Here is a 23,289-nt window from a genome sequence, read left to right as displayed (position 1 = left end):
TTTTAAAATATATATTACCTTAAACTTTGATATATACTAATAAAGTACTAAATAATTTGTTTACCGAAAAAAAAAAAGTTCTAAATAATTTTGAATTAAAATAATATTTTATAAATGTGATTTATATGATAAGAACTTTTAATGTTGAACAGATGAGTGAAGATAGAGAAACCGGTAAGGAGGCGAGAGATGTTACGGCGGAGGAGGAAGATCTTCTCCATCGAAGCACAAAAAAAGCTAAAGGCCCTGCTATGAAAGATAAACCTATGGATGATCACATGGAAGAGGAGGATATCCAGGTGAATGTGGCTAGCAACGGGGGAAAAAGAAGGAGGAGTCAGGTGATTCATCTAACAGGAAGTTGGTGTCATATAAAGATTCTCTTCTTGGTTTTAATGGAGGACCTCATGCTACTGATAGCGATGAGGAAGATTGGGTAGAAAAACTACGTGAGGAAGAGGACGAAGAAGAAGGGGATGAGGTCTTTGTTACGGTTGATGGTGAGGAGGATCCTCTTTGCCCAACGTACTCTTTTCCAAAAGCCTTGCATTTAGAAGGTTGCAGACCTTGGAGACAGGCAGTGATTGTGAAACTTCTGCGGAAGAAAGTTGGAGTTAGATTCTTACTCAATCGCTTACTGAGAATGTGGAATATCTTAGGCACATATGAGTTCATTGATCTTGAGAATGATTACTTTTTGTTCCGATTTTCCAATAAGAATGATTACTCTCATGTTTTGGAGGATGGTCCTTGGATCATAGCTGATCATTATGTGGTAGTTCAACTGTGGCGTCAATATTTTAATCCTTATGATGATGAGATCAAAAAGCTGGCAGTTTGGATTCGTATTCCAGGACTTCCTATTGAATTCTATACCTCTCATCATTTGTGGAATATAGGTAGTATTTTTGGTCGCACATTGAAGATTGATAGGAACTCTATCAGGAAACGTGATTCTGGTGAAGGTGATATTACAGAGAGAGCAAAGTTTGCTAGAATTTGTGTAGAAGTTGATCTTAGGAAAGGCTTTTTGTCCAAATTCCGGATTGCTGATCGTATCTTCCACGTTGGATATGAGGGTCTCCACTTAGTTTGTTTTGCTTATGGAAAGTATGGGCATAGAAGGGATCAGTGTTCCCATATTAATCTTCAACAAGATATTACGGCTTATTCTCCTGAAGTTTCTAAATCGGTGATGCATAAGCAGCCGGAAAAAGATTCTGTTCCGGCGAAGAAGGAACCGTTTGGGAATTGGATGCTGGTGCAGCGTAACCGTCGATCAAGGAGCATAGCACAATCAAAGGAGGAATCAAAGAGCATAGCACAATCAAAGGAGGAATCATTACCATCGGGTAGGAGACAAGTTGATGTTGTTAATAATGCAGCGTTACGTAATAAGACAGTTTCCAATTCTCATCTTAATCACAGACAGGTCATTCAATCAGGTTCAAGATTTCAAGCTATTGCTAAGTTGGCTCAAAAGGATACTAATATCTTAATTATTTCCGATTCTCCAGTGATTGATTCAATCAGCATTGAATCTGGTCTAACACGAATTAATCATGGGGAATTAATTGCTCATAATGAAGAACTGTTGGTGAAAAAGGATATTCAAATGAAAATAGTTTCTCCATCTGCTAACCTATCTGCGGGCAAGTCGAGAAAAGAGGTCCAAAGTCAAGGAGTAAAATTCAAAGAGAACCAAAAGAAGAAAGCAACTGCATCATCTGCTAAAGTTCATCAGCTGGTCCAGAACGCTAATATTAGCAAAGGCAGATTAAATGCTTCAAAAGGTGCAAAATCTCAATAGAATAATTTTAAAATTGATTCTCAGAAGAATATGTCGGAAGATTTCTAAGATAGACAAATTGTCTTGCACCCTTCTTTATCTAAATTCCAGAGGAAGACGTCTCATGTGGTTAATGATCAGCAAGGGACTCTTCCTTCTTCTAGTGGCTTGGATAATGGAGGTAAACATGGAAGACCACCAGATGCTCTTACGTTAATGAGGAATTTTTATCAAACTCATAAGGATTCTATCCCTTTGGATAATTTGGACGTTTTCGGTGCGACTTCGGTCTATACCAATGCTCTTTCTTAGGGCCGGTTTTTGTTCGGGTAAATTTAAGATTGTTTTTATGAATATTTTGATCTGGAATTGTAGAGGGGATGGGGAAAGGATTTTTTCGCCTCTGATTCGGGACCTTTCTCATGGATACAATATTAACGTTATGGCTTTGTCAGAAACCAGATTGAGTGGTGTTATGGCGGATAGAGCTATTCGGCGTCTTGGTTTTTCTGGTCACTTTCATTGGGATGCTGTTGGTTTTTCTGGCGGTATTTGGGTGCTTTGGAATACTGATGAAGTTTCAGTGGATGTTCTTTTTTCTCATCACCAACTTGTTCATACTAAAATTTGTTGGGTAAAAGAAAATAGAGAGGAGTTCATGACTTTTATTTATGCAAGTCCGCGAAGACAGGAACGTATTCAGCTGTGGGAAATTCTTTCTTCACTGTTTGATCAGTCCATGAGGAATGCTTCTTTGGGGATAGCAGGTGATTTTAACACTTATTTGTATAAGTATGAGAAGCTAGGTGGTAATGGGCATAACTGGAATAGCATGAGGGAATTTCATGATTGTTTAGATGATTGTAGCTTGTCTGACATTGGCAATCAAGGTCCTATTTTCACTTGGCAAAGAAGAAATCTTCAGGAACGTCTCGATAGAGTTTGTGCTAATGATAATTGGAATTTTGTTTTCCCTAACCGTGTGGCTTTCAACTTGCCTTTCTTTGGCTCAGATCATCGACCAGTGTTATTATGGGAAGGTCAACCTGCTATTTATCCGAGAGGGGAGCGTCCTTTCTGTTTTCTAGTGTCCTGGTTAACAAAGAGCACTTTTCATGAGGTGGTTAATGGATGTTGGTCAAACAATGTAAACTGGATGCATGCTATGGAGACATTTCAGATTAATGCTTCGGAATGGCATAGAAATGTTTATAGGATTGCTCTGAAAAGAAAGAATGATTTGCATGCAAGGATTAGAGGTATTGATAAATGTCTTAGTTATCAGTACAATCATAGCCTTGAGATGTTGCAAAAGGATCTATGGAGGGAACTAGACAAGATTTATCTTCAAGAGGAAATCACTTGGTTTCAAAGATCGAAATTGAATTGGTTTGCTCTTGGAGATAGGAACTCGCGTTTCTTTCATTCTGTGACAATTGCCAGACGTAGGAGGAATCACATAGATACGTTGAAAAACTCGGAGGGAGTTTGGATTGGTGATCAGCAGGTTTTAATGGAAATGGTTGTTTCCTTCTTTGAAAATCTGTACACAAAAGATCCATTACCTAAATCGGTTTTTCCAGTTCGTGGCTTTTTTCCAGCTATTGAAGCGCATGCTTTAGACACGATGAGTATTATGCCAAACAGTAAGGAGATCAGAGATGTAGTCTTCTCTTTTAGTCCATACAAGTCACCTGGGGAGGATGGGCTTAATGCTCTTTTCTTTCAATTTCAGTGGGATAAGGTGGGTGAGTCAGTTATCTCTTTTGTAAAGGTGTGTTCCTTCATCCGGATAATATCAAAGAGGTTAACCAAACTTTGATTTGTCTGATTCCTAATATTGATGTGCCTGAATTACTTAAGGATTTCAGACCTATTAGCCTTTGTAATGTTATTTACAAGATTGTAACTAAGATTGTGGCTAATAGGCTGAAATCTCATATGGCTCACTTGGTTATGCGTATCAATGTGGTTTTATGGTTATGCGTAATCAATGTGGTTTTATTAAGGGTAGAAAAAGAGCGGATAATATCATTGTGGCTCAGGAAATCATCCATTCCATGAATAAAAAGAGAGGAGGTAAGGGTTGGATGACTGTCAAAGTTGATTTAGAAAAGGCTTACGACAAGATTTCTTGGGAGTTTCTGAAAGACACGCTTGTGGATGTTGGTTTGCCTGAGAATATTATTTCTCTGATCATGTGTTGTGTCTCGTCATGTACAATGAATTTGTTATGGAATGGATCAACTACGACATAATTTTCTCCTAATCAAGGTCTTCATCAGGGAGATCCTTTGTCTCCTTATCTTTTCATCCTTTGCATGGAAAGACTTGCTCATTTGATTAATGTAGCAGTTTAGGAGGACGTTTGGAAGCCTATCAGATTGAATTGAAGGGACCATTGCTTTCCCATCTATTTTTTGCAGATGATCTTCTGCTCTTTACAGAAGCCACAGAAGGGCAAGCTGTTATTATTAATAAGATTCTTGATTGTTTTTGCAGATGCTCTGGTGAGAAGGTTAGCAAGGAAAAAACAAAAGTCTTCTTCTCCAGAAATGTTAATCATACCGAGTGCAGAATCTAAGCCAGTTGATAGGCTACTCTCCTACGAATGACTTGGGTAAATACTTGGGTATTCCTCTTCGTCATAGCCGTGTTACAAAGAGTACGTTTGGCTATATCTTAAATCGGATGCAAGCTCGTTTAAATGTCTAGAATCAACGTACTCTTTCCTTGGCAGGAAGATCAACTTTGGCTAGGTCAGTTCTTACTGCAATTCCTCAATATCCTATGCCAACTTGTATTATTCCTAGTGGTACGTGTGATCGTATTGAGAGTGTAACTTGGAATTTCATTTGGGGATCAACTTCTGAACGAAGGAAAGCTCACCTGGTTTCTTGGGAGACGGTCTGTTTGCCGAAGAATGTAGGGGGGCTTGGTTTTCGTAAAATTAAAGAGAATAATATGGCTTTTATCATGAAGTTAGGTCACCGTATCATGACTGATCATAATTCGTTATGGGTTCGGGTCCTTCGTAGCAAGTATAAGGTCGAGGAGAGGCTCATTCCAAGTATCTCGGCTTCAGCAAATGATTCTGGTTTATGGAAGGCTATTGTTAAGTATTGGCCTCAAACTCTAGAGAATTCTCGTATCATTTTAGGTGATGGGGTTCATACGTCTTTTTGGATGGATTCGTGGGTGCGAGGATGTCCTCAACTTGTTTCTCTGGCCGTTTAATCTATTCCTCCTATTATGACTCATTGGTCTACGTCTCAATTTGTAACTTGTTATGGTAATTGGGACTGGCCTTTATTCCAGCACCTTCTTCCTACTTCAGTTTTAGACAAGATTCGTATTGTGCTCCCTCCTACAGTGGATCCTTCTCCGGATCGTGTTATTTGGGCAGGTAGCCAAGATGGGGTTTTTTTCAGTGAAATCAGCTTATAACTATCTCATGGGTACCTCGCATTATCATCAGGATAGGATTTGGAAGGTAATTTGGGCTTGGCCTGGTCCTGAACGTAGTAGACAATTCTTATGGCTTCTCTACAAAGGTTCTCTTTTAACTAATGTTCGTAGAGTGCATCGTCACATGGCTACATATGCAGCGTGTTTGAGATGTCATTATAATCTTGAGGATAGTTTACATGCCATTAGAGATTGTCCTGGTGCCAGGGAATTATGGGAGCATTGGGTTCCTTCTGATAACCGTAGTGACTTTTTCTCCATGGATCTTCACCTATGGATTCAGACAAATCTAGGATTAAAAGGTCCGTTTCAAGCTGATCGAACTTGGCCTTTGTATTTTGGGGTGATAGCTTGGTGTTTGTGGGGGGGAAGAAATAAGGCGTTCTTTGATCAAACTAGCACCTCGAAGTATGGTCTCATTAGGCGCATTACCTACACTTGTGGTGATATTCAATTGGCTAATGAAACCCTTATTAAGATTGGTCATCAGGAACTTAGAAGAGAGGAACGTCTTATTCACTGGAATTTTCCCTCTGAGGGTTATGTTAAACTTAATGTGGATGGTTCCAGCATAGACAGTGAGCTAAGGACTGCATGTGGTGGAGTCATAATGGATGCTACTGAAAATTGGTTAACTGGTTTTAAAATTTCCTTGGGAGTGGTACTTCTACTTCAGCAAAAATTTGGGGGTTCTTGACAGGTATGGATCTGGCTTGGCATAAGGAATTTTGGAGAGTCTTCGTGGAGGGTGACTCCAAGGTGGCTTTGGAATTTATAAGAAAAGGGTGTGACGTAAGTCATCCTCTTTCTGCTTTAATCATCCGAGCTCGTAGCATGCTTCAAAGAGACTGGATTATTCAGCTTAATCATACTTATAGAGAAGGTAATTTTGTTGTTGATTGGCTTGCTACTCATGCACCTCATCAGGATGGACAGCTGATTGTGCTGGATGTCCCTCCAACGACTTGTTTGGAATTGTTTCGTAATGACTTGAGGGGAGTTAGTCTTCCAAAATTGTGCTCAGTATATGGCTTTTTTTGATATTGCTTTAGTTTTCATTATATTTCCAAAAAAAAAAAAAAGAACTTTTAAAGTTGAATTTTGAATTATTAAATATGTATATATATACTTCTAAAAGTGCGTAAGCAATATTTTTAGGAAATGGGTTGCCTATTTGCTCGACTTTCTTTCCTTTTCAAATGTCAACTTTTTGTATTATCTACTCCGTAGCAAGAAAATACATTGATTGTGATGTGCCTTAGGACACAAGAAATTATATTAATTGAGCTGAGCCCAGAAAGTAATTAAGAATTTGTATTTGATTTGTTTTTAATTTGCAATATAATGGTAGCATGGAAGTTTCGACCTAATACCTCACAACTTATCATAAGCTTTTGCTCTGTTTAAAATAATACAACATAAAACTAGTTAGAATCTAATGCTCAATCACATAAAATGCTACTTTTGAGTAAAACTAGATCCAAAACAAATCACAATTTCACTTCTATCGTAACTCATGTATCTAATAAGCCACAGTTATCCCAATGGCTCTCTTCACTCCATCCCTTGTAGACCTTGGCAATGAAGTTTTCAATTCTTGTATTCAGATTGTCATCGGATTCTTCTTGCTCTTGCGTTGTCATTTCATCAACATTGTCATCACTACTTTCTTCTTTAACATTAACTAGAGATTCACAATATCCATCATCACTTTCATGAACTTCATCATCCGTTGCATTCTCTAAAAAACTATCTTGTGTTTCAGCCTCTCCTTCGTAAAAAGATGGAAGTAAAGGCAAAATATTGTCAACTTCGGCTGAAGAGGGTTTGCGGCTTCCCACGAGTATGGCAAAAATTATTGTATTAATCATTGAAAACACTAGAAAAGAGGTTGATGACGTTGAGTTGTGAACCGAGATTCCAACAATGCACAAAATCACAGGCATAAGTATCCTATCCAATCCCACACCCATACCAATAAACATTTTGGGCATCATGCTTTGAGGATTTTGCACCAACTTCGAGTATATATATATGGTGAATTTTGTTCAATATTTTATGGGGTTTTCTTAACAAAGTCGCTAGAGGATTATTTCTTGGAAAGATTCAGATAGTGTGTTAGTGAAACAAATATGTTCCAAGCAATGGAAGCTTCCAAATATTAATGACCAAGAAATTACTAAGCATTTAATTTCTCCTTTCTACGCTGTAGGAAACTTCCTTTTTCGTAAGAACCTGTGCTAGGTTTACTAGTTTTGTGCATTAGTTGTTTGTGTATTTCTCTTTTGTAATACGACACAAAACCCTGAAATGAGTGTAATGCAATAATACTAATTTTTTTTTTTACAAATCCGTTTTCAATTATATGCATGAATACCTCGCATCGCATGCATATCCAATATAAATACGAACTAGTGGAGCGGGTCACGTTAGTTCTAGACGTGACCATGGACCAAACGAAACAACTAGGTTTTTTTACTTCTTTGCAAGATTAAATTAATCCATAGCAGTGGTGGGGTTGACTCAACATATCACTCCTAAAAACTTCCCCTTCTCTAAATTTTTTATTTTTTTATTATATAAAAAAAGAAAAAGAAAAAGAAACCAATCGATCCGAAAAAACTTATAGATATCAAGCCAAGGTTCAAGGCACATGCATCTATCTGACTACGCATATAAGACATCAAATTGATGTTACATGCACGAAGAATATGGGCATTGTCGAAATTAAAATAATCCAAAGCAACTTAAAATGTCAAACCCAGTTTCGGGGCAAATATATCTACATAAGACAATAGACTGACGTTACCTGCACAAAGAATATGGCCGTCGTTGACAACAAAACACCCCTAAATTCTAGGAAAAGAGCTAAATCAACGACTAAAGCAACCGTGTCTAAGAACTTTTTAGCATACAGCATCTTTATAATAAGGATTAAATACCAAACACGCACTCAAATTGAAATATAGTGAAGTGCGTACTTTTCATGAAAACAACACCTTTTATTTTACTATTATATAGTTTCTCATCGTGCAAGACATTAATGGTTAACAGGGAAACTTCCAACTTGGGTTGACAAGTTGGAATTCTTGACTGTTTAGGAATCTTGCATAACAATAAAGCGTTAAATAAAATAAAAATGACAATTCTCAAATTATATATGTTTGTCATAGTAACAAGGAATAACTTTGATTGCATAATCTATCACTCCAAAGAAAGGTGGATTTTCAGGAATAACTATTACATAAAAATATTCTTCATGACACAACATCAGCATTAAAAGCATATCTAATCAGCTAACTCAAATTCTACGTGGACAAGAACCTAGTAAACCTCTGAAAACACAATGGTCCTGATACAAAGTCAATAAGCTTACAGACACAACAAACAAGGGAACGCGAGCCAACAAATAGGGATCCCATTACAACGATGTCAGGGGCAAATATAAATGCAGAAGGGACAAAGCACTATCAATTACCCTCCAGGAAGTGACACATTAATATCAGTTGGCTTATTATTGGCATCTGCTGGCATAGCAGACCAATTATCTCCACGGAAGGAAGTTGATGATGAGAGAATAGGTATTGGGTCAAGAGTAGAGATGGGAACAATTGCAGTTGGTGTCACAGTTGATATAACCTCATGTTTCTGTTTTCTTGGCTTCTGCTCATGTTGGTTTCCAGCCAGAAAACTACCTACCACGACCTGATACACATTGATCAATTAGAAATTAGAATGATCATAATCAAATATAAACTTACCACCAAATACTAATTACTAGCTGATGCATGTTACTAGCGAGGGTGTGAGTGGAAAATACTTGTACATAGTCTTACCTTTATATATTTGCAAAGAGACTATTTCCCATATTCACACCCGTGTGACCTTTCACTTATAAAGGAATAGTATTACCATTATTCAAGACTCGCCCTCTTTATTTCATCCAAGATAGTAACATAAAAATTTCATCAAGTGGTCATTACTATGTGAATCATGTTAGCTGGTTACATATCTGATTTTAGGCCTATGCTTACTTCACTGGTTAAAAAAAAGAAAAGGGAATAAATTCATGAATAGAATAGATACCTGCACAGGACTTGCAGCCACTAGAAGACCAGCTACTCCCCCACCTACAACACGTCCATCAGGACTTGCTAAAGAAACACTCATGCCACCAGATCTGCTTCTTGTTCCTCCACTTTCACTTGGCATGAATGAGCCAGATAAAGACAGAATTTCAAACCTTCCCTGCAGAAACGGCAGCAAGAAAGATGGAATTTGCACTTGTGATAGACGGCAGTAGTTTTAGACTAAAGAAAATAACTATCAAAACTTCAAACATGGATGCAGAATGAAAAGAAGCAACAGGTTGACCATGTTCAATGAAACTGTTTTGGGGTTAGTAGCAGCAGTAACAAAGAGCACTGCACTGCAACTATAAAACCAAAGACAAAAGCATGGAAAATAAAGGATATGAATGAAATGAAAAAACAAAGTTCAGAAAGGCAGGAGTGGCAGAATTCTTAAACCGTGTAAATCATTAAATACATTGTAGAATAATATGAAAAATCTCTTCTCACACCATCTGTTTCATGACAACCTCAACTATAAATGAAAAGAGAATATTCATTTTATTCCACATCATATTAAGTTTTTTAGGCAATTAAGTATCACAGTGAATGACATGGCTCATTGGTTAAGCCAACATCATTCACAATTGAGTGGTCAAGAAACAAACCGGTTCAGGCAGATCTGCCGGGCTGCACAGCATTTTCCACTATTAATTTTAATTAAAACTAGGGTTTCCACTAGATTGTACATAATTCCACAAGAACCATTCTCTAATATGCAGTTTAAGAAAATCTAGAGTCAACACAATTGCTAAGAGATTTTCAAACATCAATTTTTTGACCAGTTAACTTTCAGGTTGACATGATATGCTAAAGATCAATGAATCCAAGAATTTCAAACAATGACCAAAAAATGAAAAAAAAACACCACAGCCAAGAAGCATTGTCATTGTGCAATTTACATGCGAATCAGATAGCAAATTTTAACATATATCACAAATGACAAAAGACTACTTCGGAGAAACTCGATTGCTAAGGGTGGGGTGCAGTAAAGATCTAGGTTCAATTCCAATGTAGACGGGAAAAAAAATGCTGTTCATGCAAAAACAAAGAATAAGGAGAGAAAAGAACATAACAAATAATATAAGATGGAAAAGAAAACATCAGCATGCATACAGATGCATCCTTCTATTAGATATACTTCATATCATCAACAATGAAACATCAATATTAACTAAACAACTGGAATCAAAATGCATTGCGATTATAGGAGGAACAACATACAGGTTATCATCAACATTGTGGAAAGATTATGATTTAAAATAAATTAAAGTTTAACGGCGATCATATAATTGAGATGATAACAGTGTGGCTGGCATGCAATTTTCATCTATGAGAGATATACCGAGAAACAAAAGACAATTAAGTACAAGTAAATTCCATATTTTGTTCGTTGAATTAGAGAAAATGATACTATCAAATTGCACAAATGCTTCACCTCATATGTCAATGTGCCCCCAGAAGAATCAGGCTGACGAAGTGTGACGCTTGATATGACACCATTTGCTGAAAGAATGCATATAGCTCGAGGCCCTTGCTGAGAAAAAGATATTACCTTCATAGTAACATCCTAATACAACCCAAAAAAATAAAATAAAATAAAATAGTTGTCAACTATCATATAAAGTATAAACTATTTGCTAGTTAAATTCTCATTGTCATTCTGTAAATAATTAATCCCTCATCTTACATATAGCTCACTTCATATGACAAAAGACATGCATGTAACATAGAACTTGTCATCTCCAAAAAATAAAAAATGTAAAAGTAGCAACTGAGAGGAAATATTTGAAGGGGGAAAGAATAAAAGAAATCATAGATGCAATGATTATTTTCAGTGAAAGTTATGCTTCTAACCAAGAAAAATATCAGACAATATGTGTAACAATAATTTTGGCAGGTCTCTGACCATGAGTATCACAAGTGTTCATTGCATTGCATAACAGCAATTGATATTTTTCACACTTACCTCCCCAGAATTAACAGTGATGATATGGGGTGTAAAATTAGCACCAACTGAGCATGCAACCCATTCACCTAAAAAAAGGTAAAAAAATTCAAAAATTATTAATCAAATTGGAAATGATAAACAGTCAGAGTTTCTATCATAAGGCATTCCAACTTAGGACAAATAAAGAATGTATTTATTCAGACCTCGGTTACCATTTAAAAAAATTGAAATAACATTAAGATTCTTGTCCTAGACTGATGGAACTTGGAAGTACAGCAAACACACTTTCAATATTCTAAGCGATTATTATTTACAGTCCATCTTAAGATTCTTTATATCAGTTTAGTTCTGGTATAAACAGCATACAGAGTGTACTACAGCGCAGCAATTTGAGGGTACGCGTCTTACATCAGGTAGTCAAAGGGAAAAGACTTAAAAGATTATTCTATAAAATTAAATGTTATTTTCACTATTTGCAAATATCTACTTTAAAACTCTGCATAGAAGCTTATCAGAATTAAAAATTAAGCCGAAAGGAAAGCTCAAATTAAAAGGGAAAATGGATTAAAAATAATAATAATGCTCTATCAAAACCAGTTTATAGAAAGCCCCCAGATATTGATTATGCATCAAATACACATTAAATACCGGATTACCAACTTACACCCAACAAATAACTTTACGAAGCCTAGACTATTCCAATTTATACCTCACGTTTTTTCTTTGTGTCATTGAATTGAAAAGTAAACTTGCCGATTTAAATCTCAGGACAACATTATATTGCAAGTAATTAGTAACCTAAGACTCCAAATCAGCCTCGCTATCCAGTAAACTGTATCAGAAGGAAGGACCACGTAACTGCATCAGCTAACTATTAAGTAGTAAATAGAGTTGATGATAAAACCAAAAAGGAGTTGATGTGATAAAACCATAAAGGAGCTGATGCCAACTTGGATTTCGACAAACAATACACACACAAAAAACAATATTAAAGTCCTTACAATGACTCTAGCCAATTCCAAGAAAGCAACATCGAGAATACCATACCAAAACCAAATAACTAAAAAATAGAACCCTCCCCAAAAAAAATAAAAAATCAGCATTTTTATTTTCCTCCTATTTGGGTGATGAAGACATGTTTTTTTAGTCCAAGTCTGTTCAACATGTTGCAGATTTCTAGCAGGTATAGTACCTAACATGTACCTAGAAAGATTTGGGTTCCCACGATCAAGGTTCGAACTTTGAACTACCAAATGACAGGCATAACGAGATTCCACCGACCCACAAAGCCAACTTACTTTTCAGGACTACCGCACATTACCAAGACCACAATTAGTATAACTAAGGGCATCCAATCAATCAGAGGTCCCACATCCTCAATGTACCTCTTTCAGAACTCACTTGCTTATAAGGCAAAGAGTGACTCCAAATTTTCAATTTTCAACACCAATAAGCTTGACACAACAGTGACAACACAATCCAAAACAGAAACACTTCACTTCACACTAATTTTCTTTTATTTTTATTTTTTTTGTTAAAAAAAAAAGCAAATAAATAAAAGAAAGAAAGATATTTTCTTTATTACCTAAATTCTCCAACTCAAATTTGGCTTTGCTCACTGAGCTAGCGGGCCTCACTTTTCCGCGCTTCCCCGCCGAGAAATCGATCACCGGCGGCAGCGGAGCTGAAGAAGATATAGGCTTAGGAGACAGCGCCATGGTCACCGACCCGTCCGGTGCATACTTTCTCGGCCGACCCCTCTTCTTCTTCACCGGCATATTTGCGGCTGCCGGAGACGCTGCCACCGCCGCCGTATGCGGCGGCGGTGGAGGAGCACTCACTTGGGTTGCCGTCGCCGAAATCTGTGTCGTCGATCCACCTGTCGGAGCTGGGTTGTCGGTCCTCGGAGCTACATGGTAGTCCGACGGAGCATCCGATCCAACCACCGTAACGCCACCACTAACGCCACCACTGGCCTCCATGTTCAAACACTTATGAAGTCAGTCACACGTAACATAAACCACACATCAACGTCTCATTTTCTTCTTCAAACTCAATCACCCAAAAACCAAAACCAAAACCAAAAACTCCACTGCTATGCTGGGATTTTTTTTGTTAAGACTAAAAAAAAAAAGATGAAAAATTTAAGCTGAAAAAACAAATTCAAAGCTTGAGAAGCTGAGCATGAAGCAAGAAGTAGAAAGTCCTCAACTCTGCACCATTTGCATAAATTTTGTCATTAAAAAAAATAGCAGGAAAAAAAAAAAAAAGATTATGATCTAAAATTTTCTGAAGGAAAATAATATTCGAGTTTTCAGAAAAAACAAAAAGATGGGGAAATTTATGAAGAAAGAAAGGGTGAAATTTGAATTTTTGAGTTTCCAAAGGAAATGAAAATGGCCAGATAAAATGAATCCTTTGTTTTTGTTGTTCAGGTAATTGGATTCCTAACTTTTCTAAGACTGTCCAAATTGAGATTAAAAAAATAAACGGAAAGAAAAGGAGATATACTGAAATCTGAATAAAAAATTATTTTAGTGAATTCTGCAAAGAGAAAAATAAAAAATTAGTGAATTAATATTTAATATTTAACGGAAATAATTATGTGGTTTTGGTTGGAATCTGGTGGAGAAATATATTAAATAATATTAAAGTTGTTGGGAGGAGGTTTCTTTTTCTTTCCGCAATTTTAAAATATATATATATTGTGTGAATATGGGCAAATCAAAAAAGAAAGAGAGAAAAAAAGAATCACCACACATGTTACCATATGGTTTTATTAGGTGAATGATAAAGTAAAATAGGTTGCGAAGAAATAAAGAAACTACCCTTGAAAGGAAAAGGAAGGCATGGTAGGCAGTCTCTTAAGGCAAGCCATAATTTTGACAATATCATAATAGCCTTAGGGAGTTAGGGTTATGGGATGAATTGTAAGTAATAAGTATTAAGAATGAATAAGTGTAATTTAATTGGTAACATATATTGAGTATATAGGAAAAAAATTTAGGTTCGATTCAAATATATCTTTGAAAAGTCGTGAAGAGCTTTAAATGTATTAAGTTTCGATTCGAAAATAATTTCATAATTGTCACAAAGAGTTGAAGTTTGTGAGGATACATGAGAAACAGATTCATCTTAAAGAGATAATTAAAGTTGGTATAATTAAAAAATAATGATAAGTATTGAGTGGCATAATCAAATATTCAGAATAAATATATTTATTAAAAAAAAAAAGGCAAAACGGGAAAATAAAATGAAAAGGAACTGTGACCCGCACTTTCGCTTTTTTCACGCCTAAACAAACCTTTATTTATCACTGGAATAAATTGTAAAGCAAGGCATTCATAAATTCTCCCTCCACTTGCAAAGGAAAGTTAATTTGAGAGAGATAGAGAGAGATCAATGATGAACCAACAAATTAGTAAATATTCAGCACAGTGCTTCTTCCATCTTCCAAACTTTGCCTATCTCAAACGGCTTCTTTTCTACTTTCAAAGTTCTTCTCTTGCCTAACTCTTCACCTTATTCATCCAAGCACCTTTTTTTTTTTTTTCCTTTTGTAAATTCTCCTACAATTAGTCCAAACAAATCTCATATTATTGTTATTATAATTTTTACTGCAAATTGTTTAACGCAAAACTACAAAAAAAATTCAAATTGTAAGCTCTGTTTGATAACTGTTTTCAAAAATAGTTTTTCTAGTTTTCAAAAATAAAAAAAAAATTCGTTTGGTATGGCCTGTTATGTAAAAAAAAAAAATGAAAATGAAAATTATTTTTTAGTTTTAGAATCAAATTTAGACAAGATATCTGAGTTATTTTTATTTTCTGTTTTGGTTTTTAACTTTCAAAGCAAAAAAAAGCATAGAAAACAACTATTTCCATTATTATTCTACAAAATAGTTTTAAGAATAAAAAAATCAGAACACAATCAAACAAGTTCATTATATGTCTTAATTTTTTTCTATGGTACTAATACCGAGTACCATAGGCCTAAGTATTCAACTCGACTTCTACCTAGTTCGAGTCCAACCAGACTCTGATACCACTATCAGGCGGGTCCAAGAGAAGCCCATAGCAAATGGACTCTCACCAATAGGCTAAGAGGATAAAATACACCGATTGAATCCGACATCATGTCACAACCTAAAGTGAGATTCATCACACTTAAATAATCCAACAATATCAAAGTAATAATAATTTATTAATAATATAAAAAAAATAACTTCCTTATTTTTGCGTGTAGTTTACAAGTTATTGTTTTTTGCGTGGAGTTTACTCTTTAAACTTTTTCTTTTTCAAAATGATATTATATTCGCTAATCTAAACCTAAATATCTACACGGAGGGCTACCTCAGTCCTTAGTACATCATGTGCTTAAATGACCACTGGTTCTTAGTGGCTGCACATGTTTGAGTATAAAATTGAGTGCCCCCTCCTCTTTAATAGTGTTAATTATCTTTTCCCAATAAAATGCTTATTTTAAGCGCATAGTGGAATCATGCCTGTTTGAAACTGAAGGTTGTACATATTTCTTAAAAATCTCACAACAAACGGCGATGCCTATTTTTTTTTTCAAAGGGATATATTATACTTATCATTGTTTAATTTTACTTTTTTTAAATATTTTTTACTATTTATTTTATTATTATTTAATCAAAATTAAATCAATAACTCTCATTTTATATTATTTAATAATCGTTGATTTAATTTTGATTCAAGATAATAATATTGATCGTCGGATAAAAAATAATAATAATAAGTATAACTTTTCCTTTTCAAAAAATATTAAGATAAATTGTCAAATACTTATTTTTATTTATTAATTTTAATATTTTAGAAATATAATAAAATTAATAATCAATATATTATCAATAATTTATTTCGAATATTATATCTTTATAAGTAATATAACAGTTCCTAACATTAAAGTCTTTGGTTTTGATAAGGCAGCCATAAACATGTTCACCAATCATGCTCCTACTACTATCAGTATTGCCTACTTTAAAGTTGCTTAATAATTTTATATAAATAAATCTACGTATGTGTTTGGTATTATAACTTATTTTTAAAACAAAATATTTTTTTTAAATAATCATTTTCGGATATTCTATTCGTCCTGCACATCAGTTAAAACTAGGCATGTGATCTTACCAATTACCGAAATTCTGGCAAGGATTGCTTGTCCTCTTAAAATATGTGATATATATATGGGTTATGTTTATCTCATTTAACATGAGATAAACAACTCTCCTACACACACAAAAAGAGTTGGATCTCACCCCTCTTATCTGTGGTCCCACTTATACTTTTATTTTTACAACATGAGATAATTTTTTTTCTACAACATAAGAAAAATATATTCATATATATATACATATATATGGAAAAAAACATTTGTCCTTTTAAATAATATAATTTTGTGTCTTTTTAAATTCTAACTTTAGATTTCCGTCAATCAACGGTTATGATTTATTTGATTTTATTGTAAATTAATAATTAATTAATAAGTTTGACCCAATAAATCCTAACAATTGATTTCCGTAAATCAACGGTTAAGATCTAAAAGAACATAAAATTATATCCTTTAAAAAGACAAATATTTTTCCTATATATATATATATATATATATATATATATATATATATATATGTGTTATATTACTCTCATGTAATAGGAAATATATTATTTCATGTTGTAGATGCAATCATGTAGTGGACCCCATTATTTATTAAAAAAGAAAAAGAAAAGCACGAAAATCGATGGGTCCGTAGAAAGTTATATTACCTCATACAACATGAGAGTAATATTACCCTATATATATATATATATATATATATATATATATATATATATATAAGATTATATTTACAAACTTTTTATTTACAAATTCTTACAAGTTACAATAAGTATATCGGTCATACTTCAATCAAGAATGTATGACCGGTCATACTTAGTATAATTTATAAAAAAAAATTATAAACGATTCTTCCTATATATATATATGAGAAGGATTCGTTTACAAAATTTTTTTGAATTTTTTTACAAAGTACATTATGTTCTCCCGAGAAAACATAGGGTAACCAGTGTTCTGCCAGGAGAAGATAGTGTAGTTTGTAAGAGTTTGTAAACAAAAAAGTTTGAAAATATAACATGCCTCATATATATATATATATATATATGGATAAAAGACAGGAAAAATCGCAATTAACTTGAGAATTTTTAAACAGGTTAGAAAGTCATGCTGCATCAAATAGTTTTAGTCAAGTTAGCAAGAAAGAAAAATGTTAAAGAAATTAGGATGAGATAAGAACAAACTTGATTTTTGTGCTTTTATTTAAGAGAAAGATAATAAAAAATATATTATAGGGTGACGAGTATTGATTGCACACTAGCTTTCCGCAACTATACGTTTTTTATATATTGGTTTGTTTGCTTTCTTGTTTTTATTGGGTATATTATTCTGCGTATGCCCCCAAAGTTTCAACTTCTTTTATTTATATAATAATAATAATGATATTTTTTTATTTTAAATTGATAAAGGGACCTAACTTATAAAAGCGAAAGATGATTAAAGAATACGATAAGTGACAGGAGAAAATTACCGTTCCAATTTACAGGCAATGAATGAGGCTTAAGGAGGAGTGCTTCGTCAGTGGAGGTCCTATTCAGACAGAATATGGCTGTAGAATATATTTAAAAAAAAAAAATTATATGTAGAGTTTAATTTTAATATATTATGATTGTAATTTTTTTAATTACCAACCGGTATTCAAGATCCTATTAGGCCTTACTAATCTGATTTCGTATTTAAGTATTTTCACTTTTCTTTTTGGAAATTGTGACTCTCATAAATAGAATTCATTATCCTTTGAGCAGGTCATATCCTTGAATATAACTGGAATGCCACTGTGTCAACAATTCTTGGGTGTCATTGTAATTTTATGTTATGATAAAATTTTATTTTCGTATTATCAAATTTTAGGAAAGCAAACTTCTTTTAATAGCATGAGAAGTTATGATTGAAAGAAAGTATAAAAATATCTTTCAAAAAAAGAAAGAAATTATAAAAGTATTTTGTATTAGTAATAAATTAAAATTAGATTCATAATAATTTGTTGAGAACTCAATTTAATTACTGATTTGTTGATAAAGAAACGGCTAGCCAAAATGCAAAAGGGCATCTTCCTATCTTAATAAAGCTAATTAATTTACCAAAAAATAAAATAAAAATCTAATTATATATGGATTTTGCAACTAACAGCAGCTGTTGGTGGATTTCTTACGAATAAATTAACAGTAAAAATTTTATCTTTTGACCGTCATTACTTGAGTGTCAAGATCATCCTTACAAACGCCTAACTACCAACTGGATCCTGAATCTGGAATTGGTTGGAATATCAGCCAAATAGGATGCTGAGAGTCCAATGTTGGTAATTTCCACTTTAGTCAACTTTTGCATTGGAAAATTGTTGGAACTCTGCATATTTTGGAAGGTTCTCTAGATCCTGGTTTGCCCCCTCCCCCCTTAATTTTTCAAAGTGACATTCAAATGAATCAAATTGGTGACAATGTTCCGGAAGGAAACAGCACTGGACAAAATATAAAAACATAAGGATGTGTTTGGTACAAGGGTATTTGAAAGAATACTGGTAAATCTTCTTTGGTAAAGTAAATTACTATGTTTGGTAGAAGAAGAAAAAATTCAATTTCCGGACATTCTGCTTTTACCAGTAATATCATTTACAAACAAAAGTTACTGTTCTGATTACCTTTCATAATATGATAATTGACGATTCCTAGTGAAGGGAAAGCTGAACAAGAAATTTTGAGACAAAAGTGCCCCCAACACCCATCAAAAGGTAGGTACGTGCACATGCGATCAGAACTGGGTTCTCCAATATATACACACCATGTGTGATTGTATCAATTTGTATGATCATAGGTCCATCTAGTTTCACAAGCAATTAAGTAACTCATTGGCTAATCTTTTAGAAGCCTAAGGCACGGCCATTTATTTAATTCGTCCTTCTCAAAAATATAAATCTCAGTTTGTTTGCCAGAAATATAACATCCTAGAGGTTATTTTTGTAGGGTTATTTAAAAATAAATAAGTAGGGGTTATTTTTGTAATATAACATGTAAGTAAAAATATGTGTATCAATTTTGAAACTAAAAATATGTAAGGGTTATTTTTGTAATATAATATCTTATTCCCAGTAATATTCCATTCTAAACCAAATATAAAATCAGTAATTCTTACCTAATATTTTCGGTAATATTTTGGCGAACCAAACCGCCTTTTCATAACATTCCAGGTAAACTCAATTCCTACATGAATTCTCAGTAATTATGATTCCTGGAAACAAAAAATTCTCTTGTACCAAACACACCCTAAATGCTTATTATATGTGAGACTATAAGCTAATTCTGTCAATTTTTTAAGATTACCAATTTTCGTATTTTGTTATATATATATATATATATATATATATATATTTATATATATATATATTTATATATATATTTAGATTTCATTATAATATCTAATAGTAATTAAGTATGTGTTTGAATTAACTTATTTAAAAAATATATTTAACAACATCCAAAGAGTGCTTTTAAAAAAAATATTTTCTCAAAAGATAAATAAATAAAAGGAATTCATAATATGTCATTGTTTCTTCTTTTTTTCTTGGGCCAAACTTCTTTACAAGTGAATTTGAGTTCTTCGGTGGGATATACTCCCTTATTAAGTAAGTGAATTCATGCAGCATTAAAAATAAAAAGTTGCTAGAATAAATTGAGTCGCATTTTTTTTTTTAATTTAATACGCGTAGCACTGTTATGCAGTACTGAAATTTTATCCCTTCTTTACATCTTAACATGACTCGCATTGCATTAAATTTTTATGGAAAAAAGAAGTATCATTTAAAAAGATACAAGTTATGTATTTTTAGGTGATTTACATAAAGTATGACTGGTTATACTTTGTGAAAATCTGAAAAATTACTTTTTTTTTCTTTCTACTCAGTCACATCGCTGACGTTTAAAGTAAAAAAATAAAATAAAACTTTTCAGACTTACACAAAATATGACCAGTCATACTTTATATAAGTCACTAAAAAATACACAAGTTGTGTCCTTTTAAATGACACAAACTAAACCCAATTTTTATTAACCCTTTCATCTTTTAGGGCTGATAGTTAAAAGATACCTAATAAATCATTAGTTTTGGCTCTAACTATATATATATATATATATATATATATATATATATATATATATATATATATATGGAATTGGAGTTTTTAAAATTGAATTCTAATTCTTATCGACATACATTGGGGGAGTTTTCTCCCTTATATATCCTTACTCAACTTATGCCAAAGAAAACATTTTTCCATCAACAAATTAAGCCCGTTCTTTAATTTTCTAAGTTGGTCTGTGCAGTTTAAGAATTTAACTCGAACATAAGAAGTTCAAAAAATTGGCATGGATAAAATTTTCAAATTAAAATATCCATACCAAATTTAGTGTTTTTTTTAGGTGGAAATTATTTGCAATCTAAGAGGGAAAATATGACTCCATTTATCATGAGTAAAACACTGAAAAAAAAAAAGATTTGACTCCATTTATTCGAAGCAATTTTCTTGAAGTATGTTAGAATTAAGGGAGCTTAAAGCAAATTGTTCCTGCCTTTAGGTATGACTCATATTTCGCATGGTAATGAGGGCTCTTGTTGTCGAGGTCAGCAGAAAGGCAACCGGGATAGCGCTCCCGGCGGGGTCCAGGGGGCAGCGCCCCCTGGCCCGTAGAGGCTAGGTATTGTTGTGGGCCTCTGATTTATTGTAATTTTCTTAGTAGTCTGGGCTTGGGCCTATAAATAACTGTTAGGATTTTCTAATCTTATTTATATTTTCCTTATAAATCGAATAACTTGTAACGAGTGGCGATGAAGTGAATATAGTACAGACAAGCTGGACGTAGCCTATGTTGGGTGAACCAGGATAAATCATCGTGTCAATCTCTTTTCTCTTTTTTGTTTTGTCGATTTTGTGTGATTGTCGATTTCCATCAAGTAGAAATATAAGTCCCGATAATGTTCGAGTACAATCTCTATCTTAATCTTGTATGGATTTGATATTCAAACCGACAAAATCTAACACACGCATTACACATGTGATAAGTGTCAAAGACACTATGTTTTTAATGTCAAATATAATTCAAATAATAATTAATATGATTAAAAATATGGTGTTAATTAATAAAATATTAAAGAATATTAAAATGCCAATAAAAAGATAAGATTCTAATTTTTTTTTGTTTCAGGTTGTTTCAACTAGAAGAACAAACTACTACTAATTTGATAAAGATTTTTAAAAGATTCGGTTTAACTCGCTCAACTTCTCGCTTCAGCGAGCAAGTGAGCGAGACATCCAATTAAGCTCGCTCTCCATCTCGCGGCAGCGAAGAAGACAACAACAAGCTCGCTCTTAAGCTCGCAACAGTGAGCACAATAGCGAGTAGAGGCAAATTACTCGCTGAGCAGCTCGCTTCAGCGAGCTCCTCAACGAGCTGATCCAAAAATAAAAGCCCAATTCTGAGCCTATAAATAAACGCGACGAAGCCTTCAGAAGAAGGATTCATAAGACGGGCGAAAGAAAGGCGAACTCGAAGGCAGAGGGCAGCAGCGGAGAAGAAAGTCTGGAGCGGGATTCCAGAAAAGAAGAAGAAGATCACATCTTCACCATTGATCATCTTTAATCAAGTTTTATCATGAACTCTTTTTATATTTCAGCATCTCTTTATTCTGAATTTATGAACATGTTAGGCTAGTTTATTTATGTAGTTAGGATTATCGATCCGATGTGAATCATATTTTTGGTTTAATTTAGTTTCTTTAATAAATTACTTCACTATTTGTGTTTTACCTTGCATGAATTTTTATATCCTTGTATGAACTGATCACTCTTATAGGGATTTGAGGGTTAGAGCTCGCAATAGACATATTGCGATTTTAGTCCTGACTGGGGTAAAATATCAATTCTTGTATGACCTAGACATAGGCTTGCTTGAGTTGTAGACTTCAAAATTCATCGCGTTTAATGCTTATTCTAAGAGAGATTAATAAGACATTAGGATTTAACTAACTATTTTTAGAAGATGAATTGTCTGAAATATCTAAGGTAAATTATTATTGAAATTAATTTAAATTACTCTAGGAGGATCTAAGGTGAAATAATTCCTAATTGTAACTTTTGTTTTGATATTCTAATTTTAATTCTCAATTCTTGTGTTCTTGATATTATTGTTATTTACCGCAATTACTTTTCGTTTTTATTTTAAATTCAAAAATTATTCTATTTTCCAAACCAATTTGAGTTTTCCAAATTAAATGGACTAGTTATAATAGTATTTGGCGCATTAATCCTCGTGGGACGATATTCTTTCTCACTACTTTATTACTTGAAACGATCGGTATACTTGCCGTAATCGCAACAAGTTTTTGGTGTCGTTGCCAGGGATTAATCACGCCAATATTATTCATAACTTTCGATCTTTGAGATTGGAATTTATTTTTATTTTATTTCTCTTGTTTATGCGCGGTATAGTAGATCTTGAATCTCTACAATTTGTTCCGGACATAGAGAAAACTGCGAAAAAGAACAGAAAACTCACTAAACAAAGAAAACAAGAAGAATCTTCGAGTTCACAGCCTAGAGCAGAACTCGAGATGGTTGAAAATAATCAGCCACGTCATGAAGAGGAGTTGATGGAGTCAATCCTCACTCCTAGTTTTACAAGGCCGAATTCGAGTATCGCGAGACTAACAATCGCGGCTAATAACTTTGAAATTAAGTTGGCGTTGGTCATATTGATTGAGCGAGCTCAATTCGCGGGAGAGGACACAGAAGATCCTCATGAATTTCTTGACCGATTTATTATTATCTG

The 23,289-nt window shown here is 33.7% G+C and overlaps 2 protein-coding genes across 2 annotated transcripts; one reads left to right on the top strand and one right to left on the bottom strand.

Moving 5' to 3' along the window:
• The first annotated feature begins 152 nt into the window (after nucleotides 1-152).
• On the top strand, nucleotides 153-3,853 carry LOC133293650 (uncharacterized). The gene is made up of 5 exons (XM_061492238.1): nucleotides 153-360; nucleotides 402-1,747; nucleotides 1,901-2,001; nucleotides 2,165-3,533; nucleotides 3,653-3,853. The coding sequence occupies exons 1-5, from the start codon at nucleotides 153-155 to the stop codon at nucleotides 3,851-3,853; spliced, it is 3,225 nt and encodes a 1,074-aa protein (XP_061348222.1).
• Nucleotides 3,854-8,470: 4,617 nt separating this feature from the next.
• Nucleotides 8,471-13,689, bottom strand: LOC133293660 (AT-hook motif nuclear-localized protein 1). Its single transcript, XM_061492252.1, has 5 exons — nucleotides 12,924-13,689; nucleotides 11,357-11,424; nucleotides 10,826-10,957; nucleotides 9,344-9,505; nucleotides 8,471-8,962 (listed from the first exon to the last, which is right to left on the bottom strand). Exons 1-5 carry the CDS (start codon nucleotides 13,318-13,320, stop codon nucleotides 8,732-8,734), a joined length of 990 nt encoding a protein of 329 aa, XP_061348236.1. The 5' UTR covers nucleotides 13,321-13,689; the 3' UTR covers nucleotides 8,471-8,731.
• Between the last annotated feature and the right edge of the window lie 9,600 nt (nucleotides 13,690-23,289).

The sequence above is a fragment of the Gastrolobium bilobum genome, unplaced genomic scaffold (assembly GCF_033153095.1).
Source record: "Gastrolobium bilobum isolate Gb01-03AN ecotype WA unplaced genomic scaffold, APGP_CSIRO_Gbil_v1 utg762, whole genome shotgun sequence".
Classification (NCBI taxonomy): Eukaryota; Viridiplantae; Streptophyta; class Magnoliopsida; order Fabales; family Fabaceae; genus Gastrolobium; species Gastrolobium bilobum.
The sequence above is the reverse complement of the archived record's forward strand: the minus strand, read 5'-3'. Positions and strand labels throughout refer to the sequence as shown.